General features: G+C 41.0%; 1 protein-coding gene and 1 long non-coding RNA gene across 2 annotated transcripts in view; both read right to left on the bottom strand.

The window, feature by feature from the left end:
* The window catches only part of IQGAP1 (IQ motif containing GTPase activating protein 1), a 102,213-nt gene extending 90,996 nt beyond the window's left edge, over window positions 1–11,217 (bottom strand). The window contains exons 1-2 of the mRNA XM_027089179.1: window positions 11,086–11,217; window positions 9,183–9,282 (exon numbers count right to left, since the gene is read on the bottom strand). Of these exons, the coding sequence (XP_026944980.1) occupies window positions 9,183–9,282; window positions 11,086–11,140 (155 nt within the window). The 5' untranslated portion in view covers window positions 11,141–11,217. The remainder of the gene's footprint in view (window positions 1–9,182; window positions 9,283–11,085) is intronic.
* A 67-nt stretch (window positions 11,218–11,284) lies between these two features.
* On the bottom strand, window positions 11,285–26,970 carry LOC113610826 (uncharacterized). Its single transcript, XR_003429234.1, has 3 exons — window positions 24,807–26,970; window positions 12,400–12,504; window positions 11,285–11,539 (listed from the first exon to the last, which is right to left on the bottom strand). It is a non-coding gene; the product is annotated as an uncharacterized LOC113610826 (long non-coding RNA).
* Window positions 26,971–27,104: the final 134 nt, after the last annotated feature.

The raw sequence follows: 27,104 nt of genomic DNA, 5'->3' as shown, positions 1-27,104 counted from the left end.
TCTAACCTACCAACAGGCACCCCCAAGACAGAACTACTGCATTAGAACCAATTATTAAAGATATAACAACTTCCTAGAGCTAAAGTAAACAAACAAAAAAGATATGTCAAAAAATAAAATAAAAATAAATAAAAGTCAAGCAGTATTAATAATCCCTTAAAAAAAAAGATATAAATCAAGAAGAGTCTCCACAGTACAGGCTAAATTACTGAGCCGGTATCAACTCTAATATGTAACATGGGGAAACTTTTAGAAATAAGAATTTTTACAAGTTTCAAACTGTGAAAAAGTATTTTAAAAATGTTACTTTTCATGGAAGTAAAAATCAAGCTAGTTTCAGATGTTGTTTCTCATTAATAAGTACAAGAAAATGAAGTCACACATTTCTTCAAGAAAAATGAAGGGAATTCCCCAGTGGGCCAGTGCTTAGGACTCTAAGCTTTAAGAGTGCTTTAGGGCTTCCCTGGTGGCGCAGTGGTTGAGTCCGCCTGCCAATGCAGGGGACACGGGTTCGTGCCCCGGTCCGGGAGGATCCCACATGCCGTGGAGCGGCTGGGCCCATGGGCCATGGCCGCTGGGCCTGTGCGTTCGGAGCCTGTGCTCCGCAATGGGAGAGGCCACAGCAGTGAGAGGCCCACGTACCACAAAAAAAAAAAAAAGAGTGCTTTAAGTGCTTTCATTGCCGTGGGCCCAGGTTCAAGCCCTGGTCCGGGAACTAAGATCCCACAGGCTTCATGGTACAGCACTCCCTACCCCCCCACCTAAAAAGAAATACAGTTCACCATAAAAGAATAAAAAGTCTAGAAACAGAACTTTATGTAATTTAATATTTAACATCCTAGATGTCAGTTGCTAATAGGTAGTAAAAGATTATTTTTAAGTAATATCAGAATAATTTAGAAACACCATGAAATTTAAAGACTTAGACGCTTAAAAAATTAAATAACTATATCATAGGAAAGTTAACAGAATATAAAACTTCAAATTTTAGCAAGGCCTTACAGAAATTAAACTATCTAGATAGAAGAAATTACAAAGAGAAAGATTAACACTTAAACTGCATAAAATTTAAAACTTCCATACCGTGAAAGAATAAAATGGAAAATCAAGAGAAAATGTTTGTAGCAATACCACAGGTTGACACCCATATTATAAGAGAGCTCACAAAAGTCAACATCATGACCCTAGAAGACAGACAAACGTCATCAACAACTTGCATAAAATAAAGATGGTAAACAAATATATGGGAAAATGTTTACTCTTTCCAGAAATCAAAGCAATACAACTTTTGGAATAAGCCTAAATAAATTATGGACATTATGTATCCATTGAAAATAGTAATTAAGATGACAATACAGCAATTTAAAAATCTAAATTCATGATAATCATTATCTAAAAATTATATACTAAGTTTTTCCTTTTTCTTAATCCATTCCTTTTTTATTATAAAATTCATGATTATTGTAAAAAGCATTTAAAATATACAGAAAAGCATTAAGTAAAAAGGAAAAGTCTTCTCATACCCTCCAATCCCTAGAGGTATCCTGTTTCTGGTGTTTCCTTTCAGACAACAGCTTAAGTATGAAGTGAAAAAACTAAGAGCTACCAACATTTAGAATCTTGAAAATGCCCAGAAAATTCCCCAGAAAAGTTTATGAATGCCTCTTCATCTTCATATTAAATCTGCTTTTGCCCCAAGGACCAGGATAAAGAATACATTTATCGAGTGCCTACTGTATTTCAGACACTGTGCCAGGCACTTAACCCTCTCAGCAACTCCCTAAAATGCACAGTATCTCCATTCTGTAAAGTACAAGCTTAGGCTCTACTCCCTAAGGTTAAGTAACTTGCAAAACCAGAATCAGAACTTGCAGCTGCCAAAACTGAAAGTCCTCGTTCTTTTCACTTTGTGTATCTCAACAGTCAAGATTTTCAAAGACGTTTTATTCAGGCTTTTAAAATTTGTTTGACTTCATCATAAGTGTTATGAGATTACAGTAATATGACTTTTCTTAGTTATCACAGCAGCTACTAACTAGTTGACTGCCTAATATATACCAGAAACTGCTCACATTTCTCAGCTGTAAATTTTGCTAAGTGTCTCAGCTACACTGTAGAGTCGCTTTTCCTGGCTGCTAGAAACACATCCCCCCATTTGTAACACTGTAATAATATGAAAAAAGCACTCTTGGTTTGAATCACTTTTAACACTTTTAAAGACAACCCACTTCTTACCATAGAGTCTGTCCAAGGCAGTTGTACTAAGTTTCACAAAAAAGAGATTTTCTATTATTCAACATAGTTTTTGGAAGACCTAGCCACAGCAATCAAAGAAGAAAAAGAAATAAAGGAGCACAATTGGAAAAGAAGTAAAACTGTCACTGTTTGCAGACGAAATGATACTATAATAGAGAATCCTAAAGATGCCACCAGAAAACTACTAAAACTAATCAATGAATTGGTAAAGTTGCAGGATACAAAATTAATGCACAGAAATCTCTTGCATTCCTACACACTAATGATGAAAACTCTGAAAGAAAAATTAAGGAAACACTCCCATTTACCACTGCAACAAAAAGAATAAAATACCTAGGAATAAACCTACCTAGGGAGACAAAAGACCTGTATGCAGAAAACTATAAGAAACTGATGAAAGAAATTAAAGATGATACCAACAGATGGAGAGATATGCCATGTTCTTGGAAGAATCAATATTGTGAAAATGACTATACTACCCAAAGCAATCTACAGATTCAATGCAATTCCTATCAAATTACCAGTGGCATTTTTCACAGTACTAGAACAAAAAATCTTAAAATTTGTATGGAGACACAAAAGACCCCGAATAGCTAAAGCAGTCTTGAGGGAAAAAAGCAGAGCTGGAGGAATCAGATTCCCTGACTTCAGACGATACTACAAAGCTACAGTAATCAAGACAATATGGTACTGGCACGAAAACAGAAACACAGATCAATGGAACAAGATAGAAAGCCAGATATAAACCCACAAACCTATGGTCAACTAATCTATGACAAAGGAGGCAAAGATATACAATGGAGAAAAGACAGTCTCTTCAATAAGTGGTGCTGGGAAAACTGGACAGCTACATGTAAAAGAATGAAATTAGAACACTCCCTAACCTCATACACAAAAATAAACTCAAAATGGATTAGAGACCTAAATGTAAGACCGGACACTATAAAACTCTTAGAGGAAAACATAGGCAGAACACTCTTTGACATAAATCACAGCAAGATCTTTTTTGATCCACCTCCTAGAGTAATGGAAATAAAAACAAAAATAAACAAATGGGGCCTAATGAAACTTAAAAGCTTTTGCACAGCAAAGGAAACCATAAGACGAAAAGACAACCCTCAGAATGAGAGAAAATACTTGCAAACGAATCAACGGACAAAGAATTAATCTCCAAAATATATAAACAGCTCATGCAGCTCAATATTTAAAAAACAAACAACCCAATCGAAAAATGGGCAGAAGACCTAAATAGGCATTTCTCCAAAGAAGACATACAGATGGCCAAGAAGCACATGAAAAGCTGCTCAACATCACTAATTATTAGAGAAATGCAAATCAATGAGGTATACAACGAGGTATCGCCTCACACCAGTTAGATTGGGCATCATCAGAAAATCTACAAACAACAAATGGAGAGGGTGTGGAGAAAAGGGAACCCTCCTGCACTGTTGGTGGGAATGTAAATTGATACAGCCACTATGGAGAACAGTATGGAGGTTCCTTAAAAAACTAAAAATAGAACTACCATATGACCCAGCAATCCCACTACTGGGCATATACCCAGAGAAACCCATAATTCAAAAAGACACATGCACCCCAATGTTCATTGCAGCACTATTTACAATAGCCAGGAAGCAACCTAAATGCCCATCGACAGACGAATGGATAAAGATAAATGGATAAAGAAGATGTGGTAGAGATATACAATGGAATATACCTCAGCCATAAGAAGGAACGAAACTGGGTCATTTGTAGAGACGTGGATGGATCTAGAGACTGTCATACAGAGTGAAGTAAGTCAGAAAGAGAAAAACAAATATCATATATTAATGCATATATGTGGAACCCAGAAAAATGGTACAGATGAACCGGTTTGCAGGGCAGAAATTGAGACACAGATGTAGAGAACAAGCGTATGGACACCAAGGGGGGAAAGCGGGAGGGGGTGGTGGTGGTGGTGTGATTAATTGGGAGATTGTGATTGACATGTATACAATGATGTGTATAAAATGGATGACTATAAGAACCTGCTGTATAAAAAAATAAAATTCAAAAATTTTAAAAAAACGAGATTTTCATCTATGTCACCATTTTAAGAGTTAAGAATAAATCCCACCCCATACTTCTCCTTGATAATCATAAATACATGAATGCACCTAGCTTGTAGTCCCAAAGTACCATTAAAAAGCTACGTTTTTTGTGGCCCCTTAATCATACTGGGTCTCATGAAGCGATTAGTTTTCTCATCTGCAAAAGGAAAGCTTGGGTCAATCTAAAAATGATCCTCCTCAATCTCTTAGTGATATTCCTTCATTATTTGAGAATTCTAGAAGCTGGTGGGCAAGCTTCTAGTTAAACGTCTTTAATTTCTCTTTTCATGATCACAGTGTGCCAACCTAGATATATCCAGATGTTACTGGAATTCTGATTCCACTTAGAGGAGAGGAGATCTGATGAGCCCATCCTGGAAAATGTTCGATGCCAACAACAAAGACATACGCACAAAAGAGAATTTGTTCTCAAGAGCTGATTTCTTTCCAAGATACTTTTTCAATTCCCCTAAATTACAGAAGGTAAAGTGCCTCTACTTAGTGTTAAGCTCTTGTTAACATCACATGGTTTTTGACAGTCTCCAGCCAGCCACAGGCTTCATTTTCCACCCCTTGTGGGGGGAGGGGTGTGCCCTGCCCTGTGAGCTGGGGTATGGACACTGAGCAGGAGGAAGGTGGCCCATGACAGGCTCAAAAGGACATACCAGCAAGCCTCTGAAAGAAGGAATCCTAAATTAAACTCAGGGAGTGCTAGAATTAACCTTCCTCCTGTGACCTTTAACCTAACTCAATTTTCTCCCATTTCTAGTACTACTCATACATTCTCCTCCTCTGCAGACTGCCCTCTTCTGCCCTGCCTGTTATGTTCTCTTCTTGGTTCTTTTCACCTGAACCTTCTAATCTTTCTTTTCTTTCTTTCTTTCTTTATTTACTTATTTATTTATTTTTGGCTGTGTTGGTTCTTTGTTGCTGCTCCTGGGCTTTCTCTAGTTGCAGCAAGCAGGGGCTACTCTTCGTTGCAGTGCGCAGGCCTCTCATTGCAGTGACTTCTCTTGTTGGGGAGCACGGGCTCTAGGTGCGCGGGCTTCAGTAGTTGTGGCTTGCGGGCTCTAGAGTGCAGGCTCAGTAGTTGTGGCGCATGGGCTCAGTTGCTCCACAGCATGTGGGATCTTCCCAGACCAGGGCTCAAACCCGTGTCCCCTGCATTGGCAGGAGGATTCTTAACCACCAGGGCAGTCCCTGATCTTTCTATTACTTCTTCCTGTCCAAGACCTGAGCACCTACCATACCTCACATATTTAAACCTCACCTCTTTCAACTGAGTGAAAATGCTATTTACCTCTACTATACAACTGCTCTTTAGCCAAAACAAATGTAAAGTCCAATCAGAACAGGCAAAAGGATAAAACTAAACCCACATTTAAGCATAAATACATAATTTAAGATGTCTTGCTTTATAAAGTCCTTGGTCTGCTCTGCAGCCCTTAGCATAAAACCCTGAATCCTTAGATGATACTTCATTAGACCAATAACTTAATTTCCATATTTAAACTACTCTCCAAACAATATAGAAAAGCAGAATCTCTATATTTTCTATTTCGCAAGCATTCCCAAAGTGCATACTTTTATAGAATCACTCCTAAATTTTCCCGCTTAACCTCTTAGGGAAACACAAATTCACAACACATTCTCATTTCTCTACATACACTCTTACTTATACTCCCTGTCTGCACACATTTATATGCTCTCCCTCTCTACACACTCTCCTCTCTTCCCACAAAAGAGCTGTTACAGGTACAGGAGAAAATCGAGTGCCCTAGGATACACAATGGGGCCACTGTGCTATAAGGTGGAGCTTTTAGTGGGAGGAGTAGCAGTATTATAAATAGAACTAAAGAGGGGAACTTTTTCTCCCTTGGATCTCTTCGATCTTTCTTCCTGGCCTTGGAGTGGGTGTAAATTCCAGACCTTGGGACTCCTCCAACTTGGGAGGGGTGGAGGTTATGAAGGAAGCAGGATGGGGCCAATCCAAAAAGGCAAAATGGACTTGTGCTAGAGGGTAAAGAGGGGCCTCAGAAGCACACAAGGTACAACCCAGCTCACCAGGGTAGAAGACACCACTGGGAGCTGAAGTCGCAGCTAATAAGGAAGAGCATGTGATTTGTCTGCGGTGCACCTTGAACACTTTTTAGGGGTGGCAACAGCCACATCAGGTGGCCAGGAGGGACCCCGGTCTTCTTTTTTCAGTATGACATTCCCAGGCTTCTTTTCCTAGCCCTCTCTAGTTGTAAAGTCTAAATAGGTGCTTCCAAAGTTGATTTTCTAATCAAAGCTTTAAACAAAAACAAAAAAAAATATCACTGCATCCAGATTTTATATGATTGCCTCCATAAAATAAACCAGGCACATTTCCTTGATGCGAGGCCAAAGTGCAGATTGTACTAGGACAATATGCCGCTATTATGCTCTCCCTTATAACCAAAAGTATGGAAAATAAAGACTATCACAAATGTCTCACTGCCTTAGTCACTTCCTAAGTATGCAGAAGCACCCAACGAAAAAACGTCCCAGGGGATCATGGTCCCTGGATGGATTTTAAAGGAAATGGGATATTCTTCTATTCTGGGGAAAAAAACACCTGACAGAAAAGAATATGCTCTGGAGTAGATGGAAATGAAGTGCTCTTGTAGTACAGCGCTTGAAGAAGGAAATGTGATAAAGGACATCATCCTATTCAGGCTATCATAACCTAGCATAAGGTAGAGTTCTAAAATGTTTTCAATCTCATTTCTCTACTCGGGGGGTCCATCAGAACCGCTAGAAGCATTTAAAATATACAGGTATCTGGACCTTCCAGCCTAGATCTACTGAACCAGAATCTCTGTGGTAAGGCTCAGATAGCCTTTTTTTTTTTAAAGTTCCCCAGATGATTCTAATGTACACACCTGGTTAAAAACCATCATATAAAATGATGAAAACTATTCTTCAATCAAGAAAACTACAAGTAGACTGTGGACACTCAGGCGTCAGTTTCCTCACTGAAATGAGATGGCTGAACTAGATTAGTAGTGGAACTGGGGAATTCCCTGGTGGTCCAATGGTTAGGACTCTGTGCTTTCACTGCCGAGGGCATGGGCTTGATCTCTGGTCATGGAACTAAGATCCCACAAGCCATGTGGAGTGGCCAAATTAAAAATAATCATAATCATAATCATAATAGTGAAACTGAATTAGTGGTAGCAAGGGGATGTTAGCCAAGATACCCTCTTTAAAAAAGGGAATTTTACTGCGGAAACCCAATATTAAAAGCAGAAAAGCTTTTGACAGGGGGAGGAAGCCCTTTTCTCTCACCCCTAGGTCACCCCAACAAAGACACCAAGACTCCACAGAGCCCAAGATGGTCTCTCATACTAGCTACAGCTTTCAAATTGTTTACCTTCCAAAACTAGATCTAGTCCCTAATTTAAGTAGCAGAGGACTTAATATTTTTGTTCACGGGATCCTTACAAACTTTGTATGAGAAACATCCCCCTTTCTACTAACACATTCACCTCCTTCGGTCTAAACTTCCATTTAGAAAAACAAGTGTTATTACCATTCTCTCCACCTAAATCATCACTAATCTCCTCACAACCCTCTCCCAATCTAATGGAAGGGCTTTAAGCTCAGAAAAGAAGCCCGGATTCAAGAAGATGCACCAAATGCATGTTAGTGGTATCCCCAGGAATGCAAAGGAGAATGGGACCAGGGAGGTGCACAAAGGGGACTCCAACTGTGTCTTTTGAGAGAAAAGGGAAAAAATCTGAAGGGTTAACATTTGCTAGTTTTGGAATACATGGATGTTTATTGTATTGTTCTCTGGACTTTCCTGTAGCGTTTAAGATTTTCAAAACTAAAAAGACAAAACAAGACAAAAAACACTCTTGATTACTAGCACCATTTGAAACATCCTTGATTTTCATTAGACTTTAACCACAAAATCTCTCATTATCCCTTGCTGGCCTTTTCCACCAAAGCTCACTCATAGGGGGCTTCCCTGGTGGTGCAGTGGTTGAAAGTCCACCTGCCGATGTAGGGGACATGGGTTCATGCCCTGGTCCGGGAGGATCCCACATGCCTCGGAGCAGCTGGGCCCGTGGGCCATGGCCGCTGGGCCTGTGCGTCGGAGCCTGTGCTCCGCAACGGGAGAGGCCACAACAGTGAGAGGCCCACGTACCGCAAAAAAAAAAAAAAAAAAAGCTCACTTATAGGATACATGATCTGTAATTACATCTATCTACCCTGGGACTTTGCAAAGAAACACAAGCACCAGAACAAAAGAAATGAACTACTGATAGCAAATCAACACTCTAAGAATAAGACCACAAGGTCTTCGAGCATCTGAAAAAAGAAAACAGCAGTTGTACATTTACTTCACAAAGAATGCAGAGGACGCTGCCTTTGGTAAACAGACTTTGAATATTGCCAAATGCATGGACCCATACCCAGAGCACTACCAAGCGGAGAATGGACCCAATTCATATATAAATCAAAACCAGTGAATAACTGGTGAAATATTAAGGCCAAAAACTTCAAACCTTAAAATTGCTTTTCTTCCCTATAGCTGGTTGTGCCCAAAACATGCACCATAAGCATAAAACTGAACAACACAAATCTGGAAATTTTTCAGTATACGTAGGTGCCCATCAGACTGTTTCATGATAAACTGCCATCAAGGCTACTTGCTCCCATGAAAAAAATATCCTACCTGTACTTACTTATTCCTTCAAACTACCTGCCTCTCACAGTCACACCTACAACATACTCAGAGATCTTTATCTTTGTTCACACCAGATCAGCTCCCTTCTCCCAATCTTCTCTCCAGCCAACCTTTACCTCTTTGCTTCTTCCAAATGACAAAGGTACTCATAAGCCACATTCTGACGTCTCCTTTCATCCATCTCCTCTGCAGTAAGTCTCTCATTATCCAGGACCGCTAAAACATGAAAGAAAGAATGTAAGCGCAAGAATCTGTACCCTTCCTGAGAGATAAAAGAATGCCATAGCATCAAATTCCTGCTAGTCACCTAGAGAGTCAGGGTAACATGTGGACAGCCAGTGGTACTATCAATACAATGACTTTCCTAAGACAGGAACCATGGGGTTTCAACTATATTCATCCTAATCTTTGTTTAAAAGTACAATATTATGAACATGTACTAAATTTCAGTGTGACTTGAAAAATACTGACTTGAGATTCTGGTCCAAATTTGTGCTGGTCTATCTGCCAAACTCTCTCTAAATCCAGAGCTGTTCATGGTCTTTTTTTTCCCACTCTTTTATGAATCACTAAAGCCAGCAGTCATTGAGAACTAAGTGGCAGTAATTGTACTATGCATTTTACATGCATTCTTTCATGGAAGTCCCACAACAATCCTGTGATTATCACTCCTGTTTTACAAATGAGGAAACTGAGGCTGGTTGACCTTTGCCCCACAGCTAATAAATAAATGATGGGGCCTGGATTCAAATCCAGGCAGTCTGTCTCAAGAGCCTATAAGATTAACTTCAAAGCAATCTGCTTCCTTTAATGGGCACCCAGGATATGGAATAAATTCCTAACTCCTGCGGTTGGCATTCAATGCCTTTCCCAATTTAGCCCCAACTACTTTTGGTAACTCTTCTCCCTCTCCCTCCTCCCCCTCCCACCACTGTGCACTCCACACCACTCAGTTCCCAACACACACAGTGCTCTTCTACTCTTCAGTACCTTAGTTCCTGCTCTTCTCTCCACGTCCTGTCTCTTGCCCCACCCTACCCTGTCAAACTACACAGCATCCTGCAAGGCTCTGATCAAAGGTCCTATCTGTGTTCCTACTGCCTTCCCCAAGCCCCTCCTTCTCACCCACATTACTGTTTAAGCCTAGTTAGTTCACACGGCATCTTTATTTCTATCCCTTCTTATTATCATTAGATAATACACCTGCCCGCCTCTCTGATTAAAACGTTCTTTGAAAGCGGGACCTGCTCTTACTAATCTTTAATGTCACAAACGTGACACAATACCTCGCATGTAACTGCTCAGTGAAATTATCCTAAAACATAACATCATTCGCAAGAATATAAAATAAAACGGAAAACCTCAAGACTCTCAAGGACTCTCCTTTGGCCAGTGGTAACTATCCCGCCTGCAGTTCAGTGATGTCCCAGGACAGGGACAGAAAATGAGGTTCGGAAAATGAGGAAGTCAGAGGTTTGGGTTTTTTTTTTTTTTTTTTTTTTTCACTTTTGAGATCCTGACGAGGGAACTAAGCCCGAGAAAGCTGAAGTGACTTGTCCAGGGCCGCACCTCTCAGCTAGCCTAGGGCCGGGGAGGTCTGGACCCTGGGTCTACCTCGCAGGCAGCACTCGGGCAGCACCTTCCCAGGAAGCCCGAACAGAGCCCGCGTCTCGGGTCTCCGGTCCCCGGGACACGCCCTGCACCGTCCTCCTGCCACCTCACCCTAGGCCGTCTCCCCAATCTCGGTCGAGCTGGGAGTCGGGAGGCGCTGGGTGAGGCCCTCCAGCCGCCGCGCCCGGGACAAGGCGGGGAGGCCGCCTGGGTCCTCCCCGCCGCCTCGGAGACCGAGAGGGCGAGGGCTGCGGGCCTCGCCGCCCGCCACCTCGCCGCACTGGCTCTTCCGGGTCCGCGCGGCCCACAGCAGCCCTGCCCCACCCGCCCGGCGAGCCCCTGGGAAAACGGCGCCTCAGAGGCAGCGAGCCCGCCCCGAGACCCCAGTGCCGCGGAGCCCACACTCACAGCCATAGTGTGGCCGAGCCACACCCAGTCCGTCAACCTCGTCCGCTGCGGACATGGCGGCCGAGCCCGGGTCTCTGCTCAGGAAGCCGCAAAACCTTGGAAGCGCAGGCGGCGGCGGCTGCAGCCCCTGCAGACTGCTCGAGCTGCCCCGGTCCCTGTGGCCCCGCCCCGCGCCGCAGGCCCCACCCTCAGACCCCACCCCAGCGGCCCCGCCCTGCCGCGCCGACCGCAGCGGACGGAAGGAGGCGGGGCCTGGGCCTCCTGACCCCGCCCCTAGCCCCGCCCTGCGCCCGGAACGCCCTCAGGAGGCGGAAGAAGGAAGGCGGAGCCTGCCCGCCAGTTGTACTCGCTGTCAGCGCCGCCCGACGGCAAGACCCGCCCCGGTCCTGGATACTTGCCCTAGCCGGCGGCCGTCCCATTCGCACCTCTTCGCAAAGACCGCCAGTGTCCGTAGCTTGGAGTAAAAAACGTGGGCACTTTACCTTCCCCTGCCTGCCTAGCCAAACTCTTCTGCACCAAAGGGCTCAAGAAAGGCCTCTTTTGAAGTGGCCCAGTGTGTTCTTGCGGGCACATGCAGGACCCAAACTCCCGTAAGGGGCCGCACAGCCTGGCAATCTGGACGCAGCCTTCTCCCGGATTCGCCAGCAGTCGCCAGAGTTGAACTGCTTAACCCCGCTAGCATTTGAGAAGTGGATATGCTAAAGCAGGAGAATTGTGTTTGTCCAAACTTCCTTCCCTTAGATTCCTTGCCACTATTCTTTGCAAGTTCTTCTTTTTAGAGGACTCTTTGCCCCTTTTAGGGATGCGTCTTCCCCTTGCAACTTGTGGCCTGCCCTTAACATATTGGTACTCAATGGAATTCCGTCCTCAGCCGTCTTCCGTTTTTTCTTTGCCCACTCTTTCTGAATAACTTTATCCACGCTCACCTTAAACTGCTGAAGAGCCCTAAATATATATCTCAGACCAGACTTTCTAGAAGCCCCAACTCATTATTTTCAGCCGTGTAATGGACATTTTAAACCTGTGAATCCCGCAGACACTTTAAAGTTAACGTGTCGAACACTGACCCTGTTCCCGTTATTATCCTATTAATAGTGCTCAGTTCCTCACGCCCTACATGCAATTGGTATTATTACTGAAGTGTCTAGCTTTTGTGTCTGTCTCCACTGTGATTACATCATCTCCGTTCTCCCTCTGCCAAACAACTCCCTGCAGTCACCCGCGTGTTCTTTCTAAAGTGCAGATACGGTCGTGTTCTTCCTTTTCAAAGTCTTTTCCTAATATTTCCTTCAGGATATGGTCCAAATTCCTTACCATGCCAAATAAGCCACTTCACAACCTGACTCCAGGCTGTTTGCTCTAGCAATTTTCAGTTTATCCATTCTTCCTTCAAAATAGTAAAGTGAAATACTTGAAAATCTGTAAAAACAAAACACCCCCATTAAAAAATGGTCAAAGATTTGTTACAAATTCAGAAATTAGTTCTTTCTTAAGCTTTTAAGTTTAGCTTGCAAATTTTATTATTCTATTTATAAGTCTAGCATATTTTACCAATCACTTTGCAGAAACTTAGAATAATTTTTGGTCCCATTCACAAACTTAGTTAATTCAACATCTTCCGACATTTAAAATTGTCTGTAAACTTAATCTATTAGATTTTCTTTTTAATGTCTTCAGGTGTTTAGCCTAGAATCTTCTCAAGGCTTAGTAATCCTTACAAATCAAATATACTTACAAATATAATGAATTTAAAGTTTTCTTAGATGACCCAGTTCCATGTGTAAGCAGTAAAATTTCAACTCAAACCTTAAGTCTAAAACTAACTCAATTATACATTTAAAATAAGAGTCATAAGACCATCACTCTAATAAGCCAAATTTTCTTAAACATTGCAAGTGCCTAAAAAGTGAAATATGCACATATTTCTTCTAAACCCCAACATATTAATCACATAGTTTTTACCCCCATTAAAGCCTTTTTGTGCTTAATTCTAAAGCTTCTGAGTTGAAACACACAGAACTGCTAAGAAAGACAGTTTCAGCCTAGTTAATTAAGATTACTTTTGATCAGACTTTTTTTGTTTGTTTGTGTCATTCCCCCACCACCACTCCACACCGAGCGGCTTGTGCGATCTCAGTTCCCTGACCAGTGAGAGCGCTGAGTCCTAACCGCTGGACCACCAGTGAATTCCCTGATCAGAGGTTTTCTACCAAACATAAGTTCTGGAGCTACAGACTTTCAGAGCCATTCTTCTCACTATGCCAACTGATATTTTGAGCCCCTTTTAAAATTCTGTTATGGACTTCAAAACTCATTACCTCATCCTCTGACTACTCTTAGAAATCTGCAAATCCTACCCAGTTTATCTTTGGATTTTATTTTATATTTCTTGGCTTTTAAGATATATACATGTTTTTATTTTAATTCTAAAGACCTTTGTAATGGATGAAATTCAAATGTGTAAATGCGTTTCCTCTCTAATCATAAAGGTTATGAAACTAATGGGCTCTTGCATTCTTTCTTATTCCTAGAACCATACAATTCTAACAGGTATTTAAACTAATATCCCATTGAGTTTCAGATATCTCAAATAGCTTTATCTGATTGTCACAAGTTAAGTCATTCTTCATAACTATAATAACTGAAATGTACTGAGGCTTTACTGGACTCTGTGTTTTGTATTTATTTTCTAATCTGAGCCTTATAATAATCCAACAAAGAACTATTATTATCTCCAATTTACAGATGAGAAAATGGAGAACTACATAACTCAACTGAAGCCACACAGCAAGAGGCAGAGCTGGAACTCAAACCCAGGTCTGTCTAGTGACAAAACCCACATGCCTGGTCAATAAATACAAGTTTCATAGAAATTCACATTAAGGTCATAACTGACATCAGAGTAGCAATGTTTTCTTTTGTTTTTTTAATTGATACTATTGGCAAAGGGGTGAAAAAGCAACCTTTCTCACGCACTGCTGGTTTGGCTATAAACTGATATAACCTTTCTGAAGTCCAACTTTGTGTTATGCAGTCATCCTTCAAACAACAAATTTTACTTCTTGGAATATATCGTAAAGAAGTTATTTTTTAGTGTGCAAAAATTAGTGATGAAGATGCTCTTTGGAAATGTCTTAAATGCCTGCCACTGGGTTGTTTTTCTTTGTTTCTTTGTTTTTTACTCAGTGATGGCAACTCCACACAATGGAATTCTATACAGCCATAAAAGTCATGATTTGTGGTTCTGGTCAGGCTTGAATGGCTACAAGGAATAGAGACCCACTTTTCTTTTTCTTTCTTTTTTTTTTTTTTTTTGCTGCCCCGCACGGCATGGGGGATCTTAGTTCCCCCACCAGGGAAAGAACCTGTGCCCCCTATAGTGGAAGAGTGGACTCCTAACCACTGGATAGCCAGGGAATTCCAGAGACCCACTTTTTTACCTCTAGAGGAAAATAGGCTGGAAGGGAGGTATTTATAATAAAGCTATATATGGACTAGAACTGGAGCAAGAAAAAACAGGACTAACAGAAGCCTGAAGGCATGGCTCTGTCCCTCTGGGCATCTCGGCTTCTCCACAGGTCTAATCTACCCTCCTCTCTTTGACAACCAGCTTCCTCCATTCTAATATTTTGTGCTCCCTCACAACTCTGCCTTCTATTTGGTGGAAGGCCATGGTATCCTTACACCATCAGCTCCATCGAGGATATCAGTTGCCCAATTTCATAATCCAGTGGCATCTGATTGGATTAGCTCATCTTTCCACCCCATGAGTATGTCTCTGACCACCTACAGGTGGGCTGTTCTTGGATCAGATGCCAATCCTTTAGTTCAATTAGCTGGGGTCAGGGAATCAATCAGTTAAGAATAGAAAACTGTGAGCTGGCATTATTTCCTTCAATGGGAGACTGGGTAGGCAAACAATGATCAGTATTTTAAATGTGATGGTTAAGTGAAAATAACATTATGAACTAATAAATATATTATGATATCACTTTTGCTTTAAAAATATAGATAGATATAGATGTACATATAAATAGAAAAAAGGCTTGAAGCACATACACCAGTATAGTAACAGTGGTTTCTCCAAATGGGGAATTACAATGGATTTGTGGCTTTGTGTGTGGGATTTGTTTATTTGCTTCTTTATATTTACCAAACTTTCTAAATGAGCTACTCAAAATATTATTTTGTCAGTAAGTATATATATGAATAAAGTTAGTAAATATGAAATGAATAAATAAACAAAAATTAAATGGCAAAATAATGAGCTAATGGGTCGCTTTGGAGATAGAATTGGTTCATGACCTCAACGAACTTACAGATTCATGGGAGTGGAGCAATATTAACAGAATAGCTTCAGATAAGCACCATAATAGAGATTTCTCTTGGCCTGGGATACCTTTTAGCCTCTTATCTGCCTGGGAAACTCCTACTCAACTTCCCAGACTCAACTCAAATGTCACCTCCTCCCCAAGCAAAATTAACCACTTCCTCATTTATTTTCCATAACACTTAAAAGCATATGTCTTCCAAAAAAATGTCCCAATTCACATTTTTAATACTTCTGAAATCAGGATAGTCTTACAACCAGTAATAAAAGAAACTAGCCAGGGCTTCCCTGGTGGCGCAGTGGTTGAGAGTCCCCCTGCCGATGCAGGGGGACGCGGGTTCGTGCTCCGGTCCGGGAGGATCCTACATGCCACGGAGCGGCTGGGCCCGTGAGCCATGGCCGCTGAGCCTGTGCGTCCGGAGCCCGTGCGTCCGGAGCCTGTGCTCCGCAGCGGGAGAGGCCACGGCAGTGAGAGGCCCGCGTACCGCAAAAAAAAAAAACAACAACTAGCCAGCTGCTAGGTAGAGAAGTAGTTGGGAAAGTACCATAATTGTCATTGTAGATGTGTTAATTTAACTAATTTCTCAGAAAAGATCAGAGAATTTTCAGAGCTGGAATCCATGACGGATTCATGCTTTAGGAATGGCTAAGTGGATCCAAATAGAGTTAGACTCTTCACAAAAAGCTTGGCTCCAACTTTGATTTAGAGAAGAGGCTAGTAAGTAATCCCAGTGATAAATGTACGCTACTGTCAATCAAGTTTTTTAAAACATATACATTTGATAAGATATTCTCAATGTCCCAAAAAGCTGTTGGAATTTGATGGTGTACCACACAGTCAAAAGTATCTTAAATTCCAGGAAGTGTGTACCTTTATATGGCTCTATTATAGCACTTAACTCATAGAATTACAATTAGTTATTTACCTGTCAATCTTCCCAGAGAGATCATTAACTTCTCAAAGACAGAAATTTGGGTAAATAAACCCCATGTGAATAGTTAACAAATGTAGCATCCTTACTGTTGGAGTTTTAAGATTTGCTTTTTATATAGTTCATATAGAAAATTTCCAGAAGGATGGATTCCTTAGGACAGATGGCAACACTTTGGACTGCTTTGGTTCTTTGTCTTGTATGAATACATGTAGGGCTTTTGATACATATAGCCTCTTTTATAAAAGGCTGGAAAATCTGAGGTTATAGCTTCTCATCACTCTTAAAGATCAAATGTTAAGGAATTAATTTGAGGGATAGCTTTTCAGGAGGTTGTAGCTATGCTGGGGTAGGCAGAATTTTAAGATGATGCCCAAAATTCCATGCTTGGTTATCCATTCAAACACTAATCTAGGTAATGTTTTGAAGGGCTCTTGCTGGTGTAATTAAGGTTACTAATCAGCTGATCTTAAGGTAGGGAGATTATCCAGGTAATCACGTGAGCCCTTTAAAAGCAGAGAGTTTCTTTAGGTGGTAGCAGAAGAAGTCAAAGAGGCTCAAAGTACAGGAAGGATTTGATGGGCAATTGACAGTTTTAAAGACGGAGGGGGACACATGGAAAGGACCTGAGAGCAGCCTTGAAGAGCTGAGAGTGACCCCTGACCAGCAGCCAGCAAGGAAACAAGGACTTCAGATCTACAAATGCAAGGAACTTTGACTCTGTCAACAATTTAAATGAGCTTGGGAGCAGATTCTTCCCCAGATCCTCAAGATAACAGCCCAGTTCAGAGAACGTTTTTACTTTGGTCTTAAAAGACTTGAGCAAAAAATCCAGTCAAGCTTGCTCAGACTTCAATAGAAAACTAATACATATGTCCTAGGACATTTGGGTGTATGGAGAGGGGAATAAGGTTGTTCAAAGGTAGTATTGCCAAATATGCTGATGATAAAATTTTGCATTAGAAGAACTATGAGCTAGCTGGGCACTCTGCTCCGCTCTGACAAGTCTGTCTCCATATATTCAATGAGTCTTTTGAGCAGAAGTAGCTACAGGACTACATGGCTGGTGGTTGGTTGAATCCCTGGATGCTGAGGAACCACGGATACTGAGGGCTGACTATATATTACATGAAGATTAATCTAGGAGTTGTTCAAGGGTCAACTATAGTAGAATTCTCCAATTTAAGGATGAGGAAACTGAGACTCAGAAAGGTTAACTAATTTTCCAAAGATTACACACCTAATTAGTGACATAGGCAGGATTCGAAATGCGTTTGACCCAAAACCCATATATACTATATATAAAATAGATAACTAATAAGAACCTACTGTACAGCACAGGTAACTCTACTCAATACTCTGTAATGATCTATAAGGGAAAAGAATCTAAAAAAGAGTGGATATACGCATATGTGTACTGATTCACTTTGCTGTACAGCAGAAACTAACACAACATTGTAAATCAACTATATTCCAATAAAATTTTTTTTAAAAAACCCATGTATATGAACACTACTGTGCGCTGATGTGCCAATCCTTGTTCACGGTAGGGGCTACCTAGTGAGCTGAGTTGAGAGATTTGTGAGGCCCCATTTGCCAAGAACATGATGCCCAGACATGGCAAAGCACTCCCAAGGAACTTTTAGACATCAAGACAGATTAGGGAGTACAGATCAGAGAACAGTTGATTTTTACTAGGTGATATAAGAAGATTTTCTAGAAGAGGTGTCATGTAAGCAAGGCTTCCAGGGAAGGCCAGTGGAAAGGATGAGAAAGCACAAGTTGGGGAAACAATGTAAACAAAGTCAGGAAATTGTGAAAATGTATGGTGTATGGGGCATGTGCATGTGTGTATGTGCCCTGCTTACTTCCTAACTCACTTCACTGCAGCCTCCTCAAAGAGCAGAAGCCACATGATGCTTCAAAAAGTCCAAGTGGGGACTTCCCTGGCGATCCAGTGGTTAAGACTTCGCCTTCCAATGCAGGGGGTGTGGGTTCGATCCCTGGTCAGGGAGCTAAGATCTCACATACCTCGCGGCCAAAAAACCAAAAACAGAAGCAATATTGTAACAAATTCAACAAAGACTTTAAAAATGGCCCACATCAAAAAATCTTTTAAAAAAAAATTGTCCAAGTGGAACCTCTTTGGAAAGACACCCCATCTTTGCAGAGGGTATAACCTTCTCTTTCCTTGGGTACCACGGATTTTTGGTTGGGGAATGGGTAGACCCTTTTGGTGAGAGGGATTATAAATACCCTCTTCCTTTGTCACTCCTCATTCCCTCTGATTGGTATGCAGATGGCAGAATGCTCACCTCCTTTGTGGAATGCCACTTTCCTATGGGTTCCTCCAGAAGTGGAGTATGGAAAAATCTTCCTGGGCCTCTCATGAGATTACAGGCAAACTGGGGACATTTCTACTACCATTTGTATTTACAGAACAGGGCAATGTAGAATACTGTGAGACTCCAAATATATGTAAACTATCACAGGAAAAAAATGGGAGAGACACACACATATGTAGCCATGTTTCTCCCTAAGACAACAGTCAGTTAACTGACCCATGTCCAGTCTGGTAGGAAAATGGCCAAGTTGGAACTGCCTCCTCACAATACAGAGATGGGCTTTCCAAATCATAAGTACCAATCACATTATTCAGTTCAGGAATCACTGGTAACATCCCATGAATCAGAGTGTCTTATGTGGCAGAATTCATGCGTGAAGCTTAAAGAAAGTTTAATTTCAAGATCATGCCTTGTATTCATCTACTCATTCATATACCAATTGCTCTAAGTGACATCTCCTCCAGGAAGTCTTCCTTGACTCTCAAGATAGCACTTCTGTGGCTCCCATATTCTTCTTTGTATTGAAAATATGTGTCTGTTATGTCTGTCTCCTTCAACTACTCTATGTGCTCCTCGCCTCGAGAGAACGGTCATGTTTATATCTGTATCCCTAGCACCTTGGACTGAGCCTAGATGTAATAGGTAAATAATAAGTGTTTACTGAATTAAAATGAATCAGTTGGGAAAATGCAATGTGGGTTGGGCATGTATTCACATATTCTGTTTGTGATATGCCTCTGACTCTGAAGAGGTAGGACAGGCTGCATCCAGGCCTAGACTCTAGGCTAAGGTGCTGAAGTTAAGTGCTTTGGGTTTTCTTCATTTGAACCCAAGCCACCTAGGTAAAGAAATGTATGAACTCTTAGTACACAAATGACAGATTCAGGGCAAAATCCCTGCTCATTAATAAAAGCAAGCTTCTAACTTCAGGATCCCTAGATTTTCTCTTATAATCTGATGGGCAGCTAAAACAGGTGGGATCAACCTGCCATCCTGACTGCAAGGAGAGAAGCCAAACATTTGAGTACTGGGACCTCATTGTGGACAAAGAACCCAGTATCTGGGACAGAAGGCAGGGTCATACCAGGAGAAGAGTCAGGAAAGGAAAGTTGTTGCCAGAGCCCACATAAGGGTCTTAAATTCTATACTAAGGAGATTCGACTCTCCCCTATAGACAACAGGAGACTAAGATTTTATAAGCTGGGAAGGAGTATGATTTGATTCAACAAAGATTTATGAAATGTTGTACTTAGGTACTAACGTGGTCATAAAGTTGAGTTAAACATAGTCTCTGCTCTTTAGACAAGTATACAAATGAGAGTACAAGATGGAATAAAAAGTGAGTGAAACCCAAGATATGGAAAGGGTTATAGAGATCCAAAGGAGAACCCATCTGCTTGATGGAGGAGATGTAGAAATATTTCCTGGAGAGGGAATGTTTTAAAGGGGATCTAAAGAATGGGTACTTTATGAACATAGAATTCACTCAACAGCCAATAAACCTGTAAAAGTTGTTCAACTTCCCTACTAATCAGGGAAATGCATGTTAAAACCACAATGAAATGTTATTTCATACCCATCAGATTGCAAAAATTCAAAAGTCTGACAAAACTAAGGATTGACAAGAAAGAATAGTAATGGAAATATTTATATACTTCTGGTGAGAATGGAAATTAGTACGACCACTTTGGAGAATAATTTGGCAATATCTAGATAAAGATGCACTCACCCTGTGACTTCAGAATTTCACTTCTAGGTATGTATACCCAGAGAAACTCCTATCTATGTACACAAGGAGACGTACCAAAATACACAGAAATACCTGTGACAGCAAAAACCAGAAATGACCTAATAGCTATCATCAGGAAAACAGATGAATTGTGCTGTGATTATACACTGAATATTAAAGCAAGGAAATTAAGTATATGTGCCAACATGAATGAATCTCACAAACATAATATTTGGGGTGGTACAGGATACTTACCTTGATACTCATTCATATACAATATAAACAAGTTTATGCAAAATAATATTATACATTGCTTAGGGATCTATATCAATATCTCCATACAAATATATACAGAAAGACAGAAAGCATAAATAAATATAAAGGCATAAGAGTGAGAAATACCAAATTCAGGAGAGTGAAATATGGGTTGGAGAAGGGCTATATTTGGGGAGGGGTTCACAGGAAACTTTAGTGTATTGGTGTAAACTTTAAGTGTAAAATCATTTTTCTTTCTTTCCTTCCTTTTTGAAATTTCTTAAGCTGCATGGTAGGTACATGGTTGCTCTTGCTCTACTCTTTATACCTTTTGTATATCTTTTTTTTTTTTTCTGTCCACACCACATGGCATGTGGGAACCTAACTCCCCGACCAGGGATTGAACCCTGGCCCATGACAGTGAAAGTGCTGAGTCCTGACCACTGGACCACCAGGGAATCCCCCTTTTGTATATCTTACATATTGAATTAAAAAAAATAAGTGAATACTTGTTTAGTCTGAAGAATTGAGGCAGCAAGTCATTCTAGAGAGAAGCATGTTCTGGAGAGGGCAGGCTACATTCAAGGAACAAAGTGTCACCGTTCTGTTTAGCAGAATAAAGGGTATTTTACGGAATAAGCACAGCAACTTCCATTTATATTTATATAACATCCTGCAGCATATAAATCATTTTCACATACACCAGCTCATTTAATTATCAACTTGAAGAAAAGTATTCTCATTTTATAGATGGGGAAACAGGCTCAGAAAGGTTATGTGATGTGTTTGTGAATATCTTTGTTAGAGAAAAAGTTTAAAAGGATGTACAATAAACAGTAGTGATTATCTCTGGAAGGTGGGGTAATAGGTGATTTTACCTTTCTTGTTTGCTTAATTATATTTTCTGATATTTCTAAAATGAACATGTGTAATTTATGAAGTAAAAAAGTAATAAAGCAGGGAGGGGAAGGGAAGGGAGCAGGAAAAAAGTAACTTCCTCAAATAGTGGAGTTCTTTGATTCTGATCCTATACCCTAAATACAAGAATGACAAACAACAGAAGAAATAAAGAAGCTAACATAGGAAAAGATGTTCAACTTCACTGATAAAGAAATGTACATTAAAACAAGATGTAAGAACCATGTCTATTAAATTAGCAAAAATGTTTTTTGAGGATGAGGGTGTGGTGAAATTGGTAGTCATTTATTGCTGGTAGCATTGTAAATTGGTACAGTTCACTCGGAAGATGATTTGGCAGCAAGCAACGAGAGCTGTAAAATGTTCACACCCTGTGGAAATAATCTAAAATGTGGAAACATTTTTTTCTGAGAGGAAAAAAAAAAGGATGTTCGCAAGAGCATTATTAATATAGCAGGGCATCCTCCATTCAGACAGCGGTATGAAGTTGGCTATTTATAGGAGGGTGGGCTTGTAATCTTCTGAACGGTCATTTGCACTAATTGATATACATAAAGGGAGGGTTTGTTTTTTAGCTGAAGGAAAAGTGAGAAAGTGTGAGTGTGTGATTGAGAAAAAATGGAGGAGATTGGCCTGGTGTCTGTTCAGACCCAGGCATTTTGGATGGTCTTTTTTTATTTTTTTCTCTCTTCTTTCTTACTGTAACTCAACTCTATGAGGTTTAAGTGGAAAAGGTCAGGGACTTCCCTGGTGGTCCAGTGGTTGCGACTCTGTGCTCCCAATGCAGGGGGTCCAGGTTCAATCCCTGGTCAGGGAACTAGATCCCACGTGCCGCAACTAAAGATCTCGCAGGGCCGCACACGGCAATTAAGACCTGGCGCAGCCAAATAAATAAATAAATTTTTTTTTTTTTTTAAAAAGTGGAAAAGGTCAGTCTCTGGAAGACTATTCTGTTTTCCTATTTGCTTTTTTCTTGTGAAATATCTTGTAAATAAAAAGTATATAAATAATGTATATTAAAGAATTATAATAAAAAGAAACTCTGTGCTCAGCACCCAGCTTAAGAAATAGAAACTTAGCATCTTCTTCCCCATTCTAGTTAACCTCTACCCTGAATTTTATATTAATAAATCCTTTTCTTTTCATTACAGTTTGTGTGTCCTTATTACTTAAGCAATATAATATTTGGTTTTGCCTGTTTTAGTCTTTGTTGTATTTTGACATTTACTGTATGTATTTTCTGTGTCTTATTTTTTGTGCTTAATATTGTGTTATTGAGGTGTATCTGTGTTAATGCTTATAACTGTAGCTTGTTCATTTGTCCTGATGTATTCAACATTTCCACTGTGTGAATCTACCAAATTTGCTGGAGGTGGGGCCACTAAATCTGCATTTTAAACAAGCACCCCCGAGTAGGACTAATGCAGGTAGTTTTGAGAAATATTCTTAGAGGATAAGTCCAAGCTGTTACTTTTTATTCTTCCAGCTCTCTAAATTTACCTTTTAATTTCATTTAAACTGCTTGTCCCTGCTTTTCCAAAAATATTTTCCCATCTTTCTTCACCTAGGTAATTCTTATTCTTCAAGTTTCCTCATTAACCTATAAACTCCTCCAAGGCAAAGATTATCATCATTATCATTGTTGTCATTGACATTTATAGAGCAGATACAATGTACCAGGTACTATGCAAAGAGTTTTCTATGTATCATCTCATTAATCCTCATCCAACCCCATAAAGAAGGTACTGAGCTTATCCTCATTTTACAGATAAGGAAGTAAGTGTCAAAGAGAGTAAGTAACTTGCCCAAGTACAACAGCTTTTTAAATGTGGACCTCTTTCACTGTTTTGTCTTTGTACTTCCAGTGTCTGGTGTAGGACTTGGTACATAGCACTCAATAAATGTTTTTCAAGCTGAACTGAAGGGAAAAATCAAAGAGAAGAGGTGGAAAAACCATGCCTTTAGTTCAGATACTGGAGTGCAGATGGAAAAGAGGAGCTAGGAACAAGATTTGGGATGCCAGATTATCACAGAGTTGAAATCCGGGGAGTGAGGTTGTGGGAAGGAATGAGGAAAAGACAAGGCATTTCCATTTTTTTACTTTGGGCGCTTCTGTATTTTTTGGAAATTTTTACAGAAAGCACGTGGTGCTTTTACAATTAAGGGGGTGGGGGCAGTGTGGAGGCAGAAGCTACGTGACTTGGCACCAGCAAAATACAGGAAACGGGGAAAGTGAAATCCAAGCCAGAGGCACGCTGGAGGTGGGAAGCCTGATTAAAAGAACCTAGACATGACAGCCCTGAGAATATAATATATATTAATATTAATGGAAGTTTGACAAAAAGGGGAGGGAAGGAATGTGACACTAGGGTTTAGGAAGAATTCTTTTGAGGTAGAAAGGTTTATTGATCTTGCCTTTTTGTTCTGTATCTCCCAGTGCCTGCCACAGTGCTTGGTGATAACATTCATTTATTGGAGACTCACTATGGGTCAGACACTAAGCTCTTTATGTCATGGATTGAAGCAACGTCTTTAATTTTTCTCTCTTGAATATGACTTACACATGGCTGCCAAATCAAACTTCCTCAAATGCTGACCATGCTTCTCCTCTACTGGAAAACCATCAATGACAGACACTCCATTCCCCAGAGAATAATATCCAAACTCAGTTTGGCAACTAAGAGCCTTCTTGGTGTGACCCTCACTCACCTGTCCCGCTTTGTCTCACACTGCTGCTTTTCTAGCACAAGTTCCTTGCCTGTGAGCACGCCTTCATTAATTCATCCAATGAACATTTACTGAGCACCTACTACATAGCAGGCACTGTTTTAGGTGCCAGGGAAAGAATGGCAAATAGGAGAAATGGCTCCCTCCCCCCAGTGAAGTTTACCAAAACAAATAAGTAAACAAGAAAAGATCAGGAAGGTGTAAAGCCTTTGATGAAAATAAAAGAGGATAAGGGCTTCCCTGGTGGCGCAGTGGTTGAGAGTCTGCCTGCCGATGCAGGGGACACAGGTTCGTGCCCCGGTCCGGGAAGATCCCACATGCCGCGGAGTGGCTGGGCCCGTGAGCCATGGCTGCTGAGCCTGCACGTCCGGAGCCTGTGCTCCGCAACGGGAGAGGCCACAACAGTGAGAGGTCTGCGTATCGCAAAATAAATAAATAAATAATACATACATACATAAAAACAAAAATATAAAATCAAATCAAACCTGCGACGTCAGTTGGGAGGCCACTGCAGGAATTCAGACGAGAGATGGTGGTCCCCTGGGACAAGAGCTTAGTGGTGGAGATGGGACGGCTGACAGATGGGGTTGAGAGGAATCTGGGAGGTAAAGCTGATAGGGCTTGGTGATGACGTGGATTCTGAAGTGAGGGAGAGAGGAGGTGTGGAGAATGTGCAAGAAGCCCAGTCATAGGGTAGAAACAAAGGGAACTATGAAAAGTCAGTCATCTTGACTCTCGCCAATATCATTTAAGTATTCCCTGCTCATGGCTGGGGGGCGCGGGGTAGGGGGCAGGTAGCAGAGCCGCAAAGCAAGTCATGCATCGCCCCTCAAGAGCTCACATCTTATAAGGTAGACACATCTGTACAATATGAGAAACAGGGTGAAAGAAAAAGACTATTTATGTTATAAGCCAGTGAGCTGTCTGTTAAATACTACTAGGAAGTCTGCATAGGAGGGGCCGGAGCCTGGGGAGGGCCGAGGAGTGGGAGAGAGAGAGGGAGCCAGGCTATCGATGACCTGCTTTTATCCCCTCAGAGCTTGAAGGTGTCCGTGTGGAAGCGCTTGCTCTCGACGTGGACGATCCTAGGGTCTGTGAGAGCCCCAAATTTGTAAAGTGTTAGAGACAAAGATGTTTTTTCTGATTTCTCAGATAGACTGAAGCCTAGAATGATCAACTGACCTGTCCAAAACCAGATGGCTAGTAAATAACCTCACCAAAACCAGAGGCTGGCTCTTCAGACCCTTGGTTCTGTGCTGCTTCCACACCCTGCCTCCTAAATCTAGGGTTGCTCACAGACCATGAGCACACATCACATTCCTAGCTGGGGTGAGGGTTATGCCTGCTTGTGCTAATAATGCAGCTTTTGTGTCCCTCCATGTCCTCTAACTGACTCCTTCTTGCAGGACACTCTTCTAGGACATTTCACATTAATCCAGTGCCAGATTCTCAGAATGTCCGAACTTTCTCATTCCCTGTTGTACCCCCGCCCCAGGCCGAAACACTTCCTCCCCTGGAGAGATGGTACCCCTGGATTTCACATGAATTACCCCGTACCTCTGCCTGCCAGTTTTTTTCCTTACCTTCTGATCTGATTGTTATACCTTATTGCTGTTATTATTTAACATACTGATCATATTTGATTTAGAACAATGCTTGGGTAGATAAGATAAATGAAGATGGTATACTCTCATATTACCATGAAAGGGATGTAAAACCATTCCCAGCTAATGGGAATGTAATTTCCTCTCCTGTTTTCAGGCCTGGATAGTATCGGGAAATATTAATTGGCAACTTAGCAAGTCCATCCCTGAGGAATCACTCAAGTATTTAGTGAGCTCTTCAGCACAATGCTTTCTGGCGAACCTAGACAAACTGGAGAGGGGTAGGCAGGAGAAAAACATCAAAGGCCATGAGAAAAGTTATTCTGAGTTGTATGCATGTATAAATGTCCTGTCAGAGAAGAGTCTCTCACTGGAAGGGACTCCGAAATCTAAGGCATGGAGGCCAAAATTTATATAGTGATATTAAAAAAAAAAAATCAAAGGAGTCCTAATCAAGCAGCTGTTGTGCTGTTCCTATACAAACTGTACCTCAGGGAAAAACCAAATAGTTGATTAGGGGTAGTTCTCTTTATAGAAGTATTTCAACTAATAAATGAAGAAGGAGCGACGGATTTAAAATATCATCATTTGGCAAACCGAAGTGAAATCAGGGCTTATCGATGGCTGCTAACATTACAAGAAAAGAGACAGAAAAACGAAAACAAAAACAAAACGCCAGGTACCTCTTGATAGAAGTTACATAAGATCACTATGGAGTATTCTTGCCCCCCCTCTCCCCAATCTGAACCTGATCATGTTTACAGATCCAACTACCAATATTAGGAAAGCAGAGGATAGAGGAACATGTTAAAGGACCCCCATAGGATGGAATTAGCCAAATACAGACCTGTGGGAGACAGTTAAAGGACAAGGTTTTTTTTCAACAAATGAAATACAAGAAAAAGTGAGAGAGAGAGAGAAGAGGGAGGATTTTGTGAGGAATATATCAACCAATTGAATGTAGAGACCTTATTTGGTCTCTAAAAAATAAAAACAGGGAATTCCCTGGCGGTCCAGTGGTTAGGACTCGGCACTTTCGCTGCAGCGGCCCAGGTTCAATTCCTGGTCGGGGAACTGAGATCCCGCAAACCATGCAGCAAGGCCAAAACAATAAATAAATAAATAAAAACAAAAAACACAAGATAATTAGGGAAACGTGAAAATTGACTGGAGTATTTG

The sequence above is a fragment of the Aethalodelphis obliquidens genome, unplaced genomic scaffold, assembly GCF_003676395.1.
Source record: "Aethalodelphis obliquidens isolate GAN/ISIS:26980383/991018 unplaced genomic scaffold, ASM367639v1 scaffold65, whole genome shotgun sequence".
NCBI lineage: Eukaryota > Metazoa > Chordata > Mammalia > Artiodactyla > Delphinidae > Aethalodelphis > Aethalodelphis obliquidens.
The sequence above is the reverse complement of the archived record's forward strand: the minus strand, read 5'-3'. Positions and strand labels throughout refer to the sequence as shown.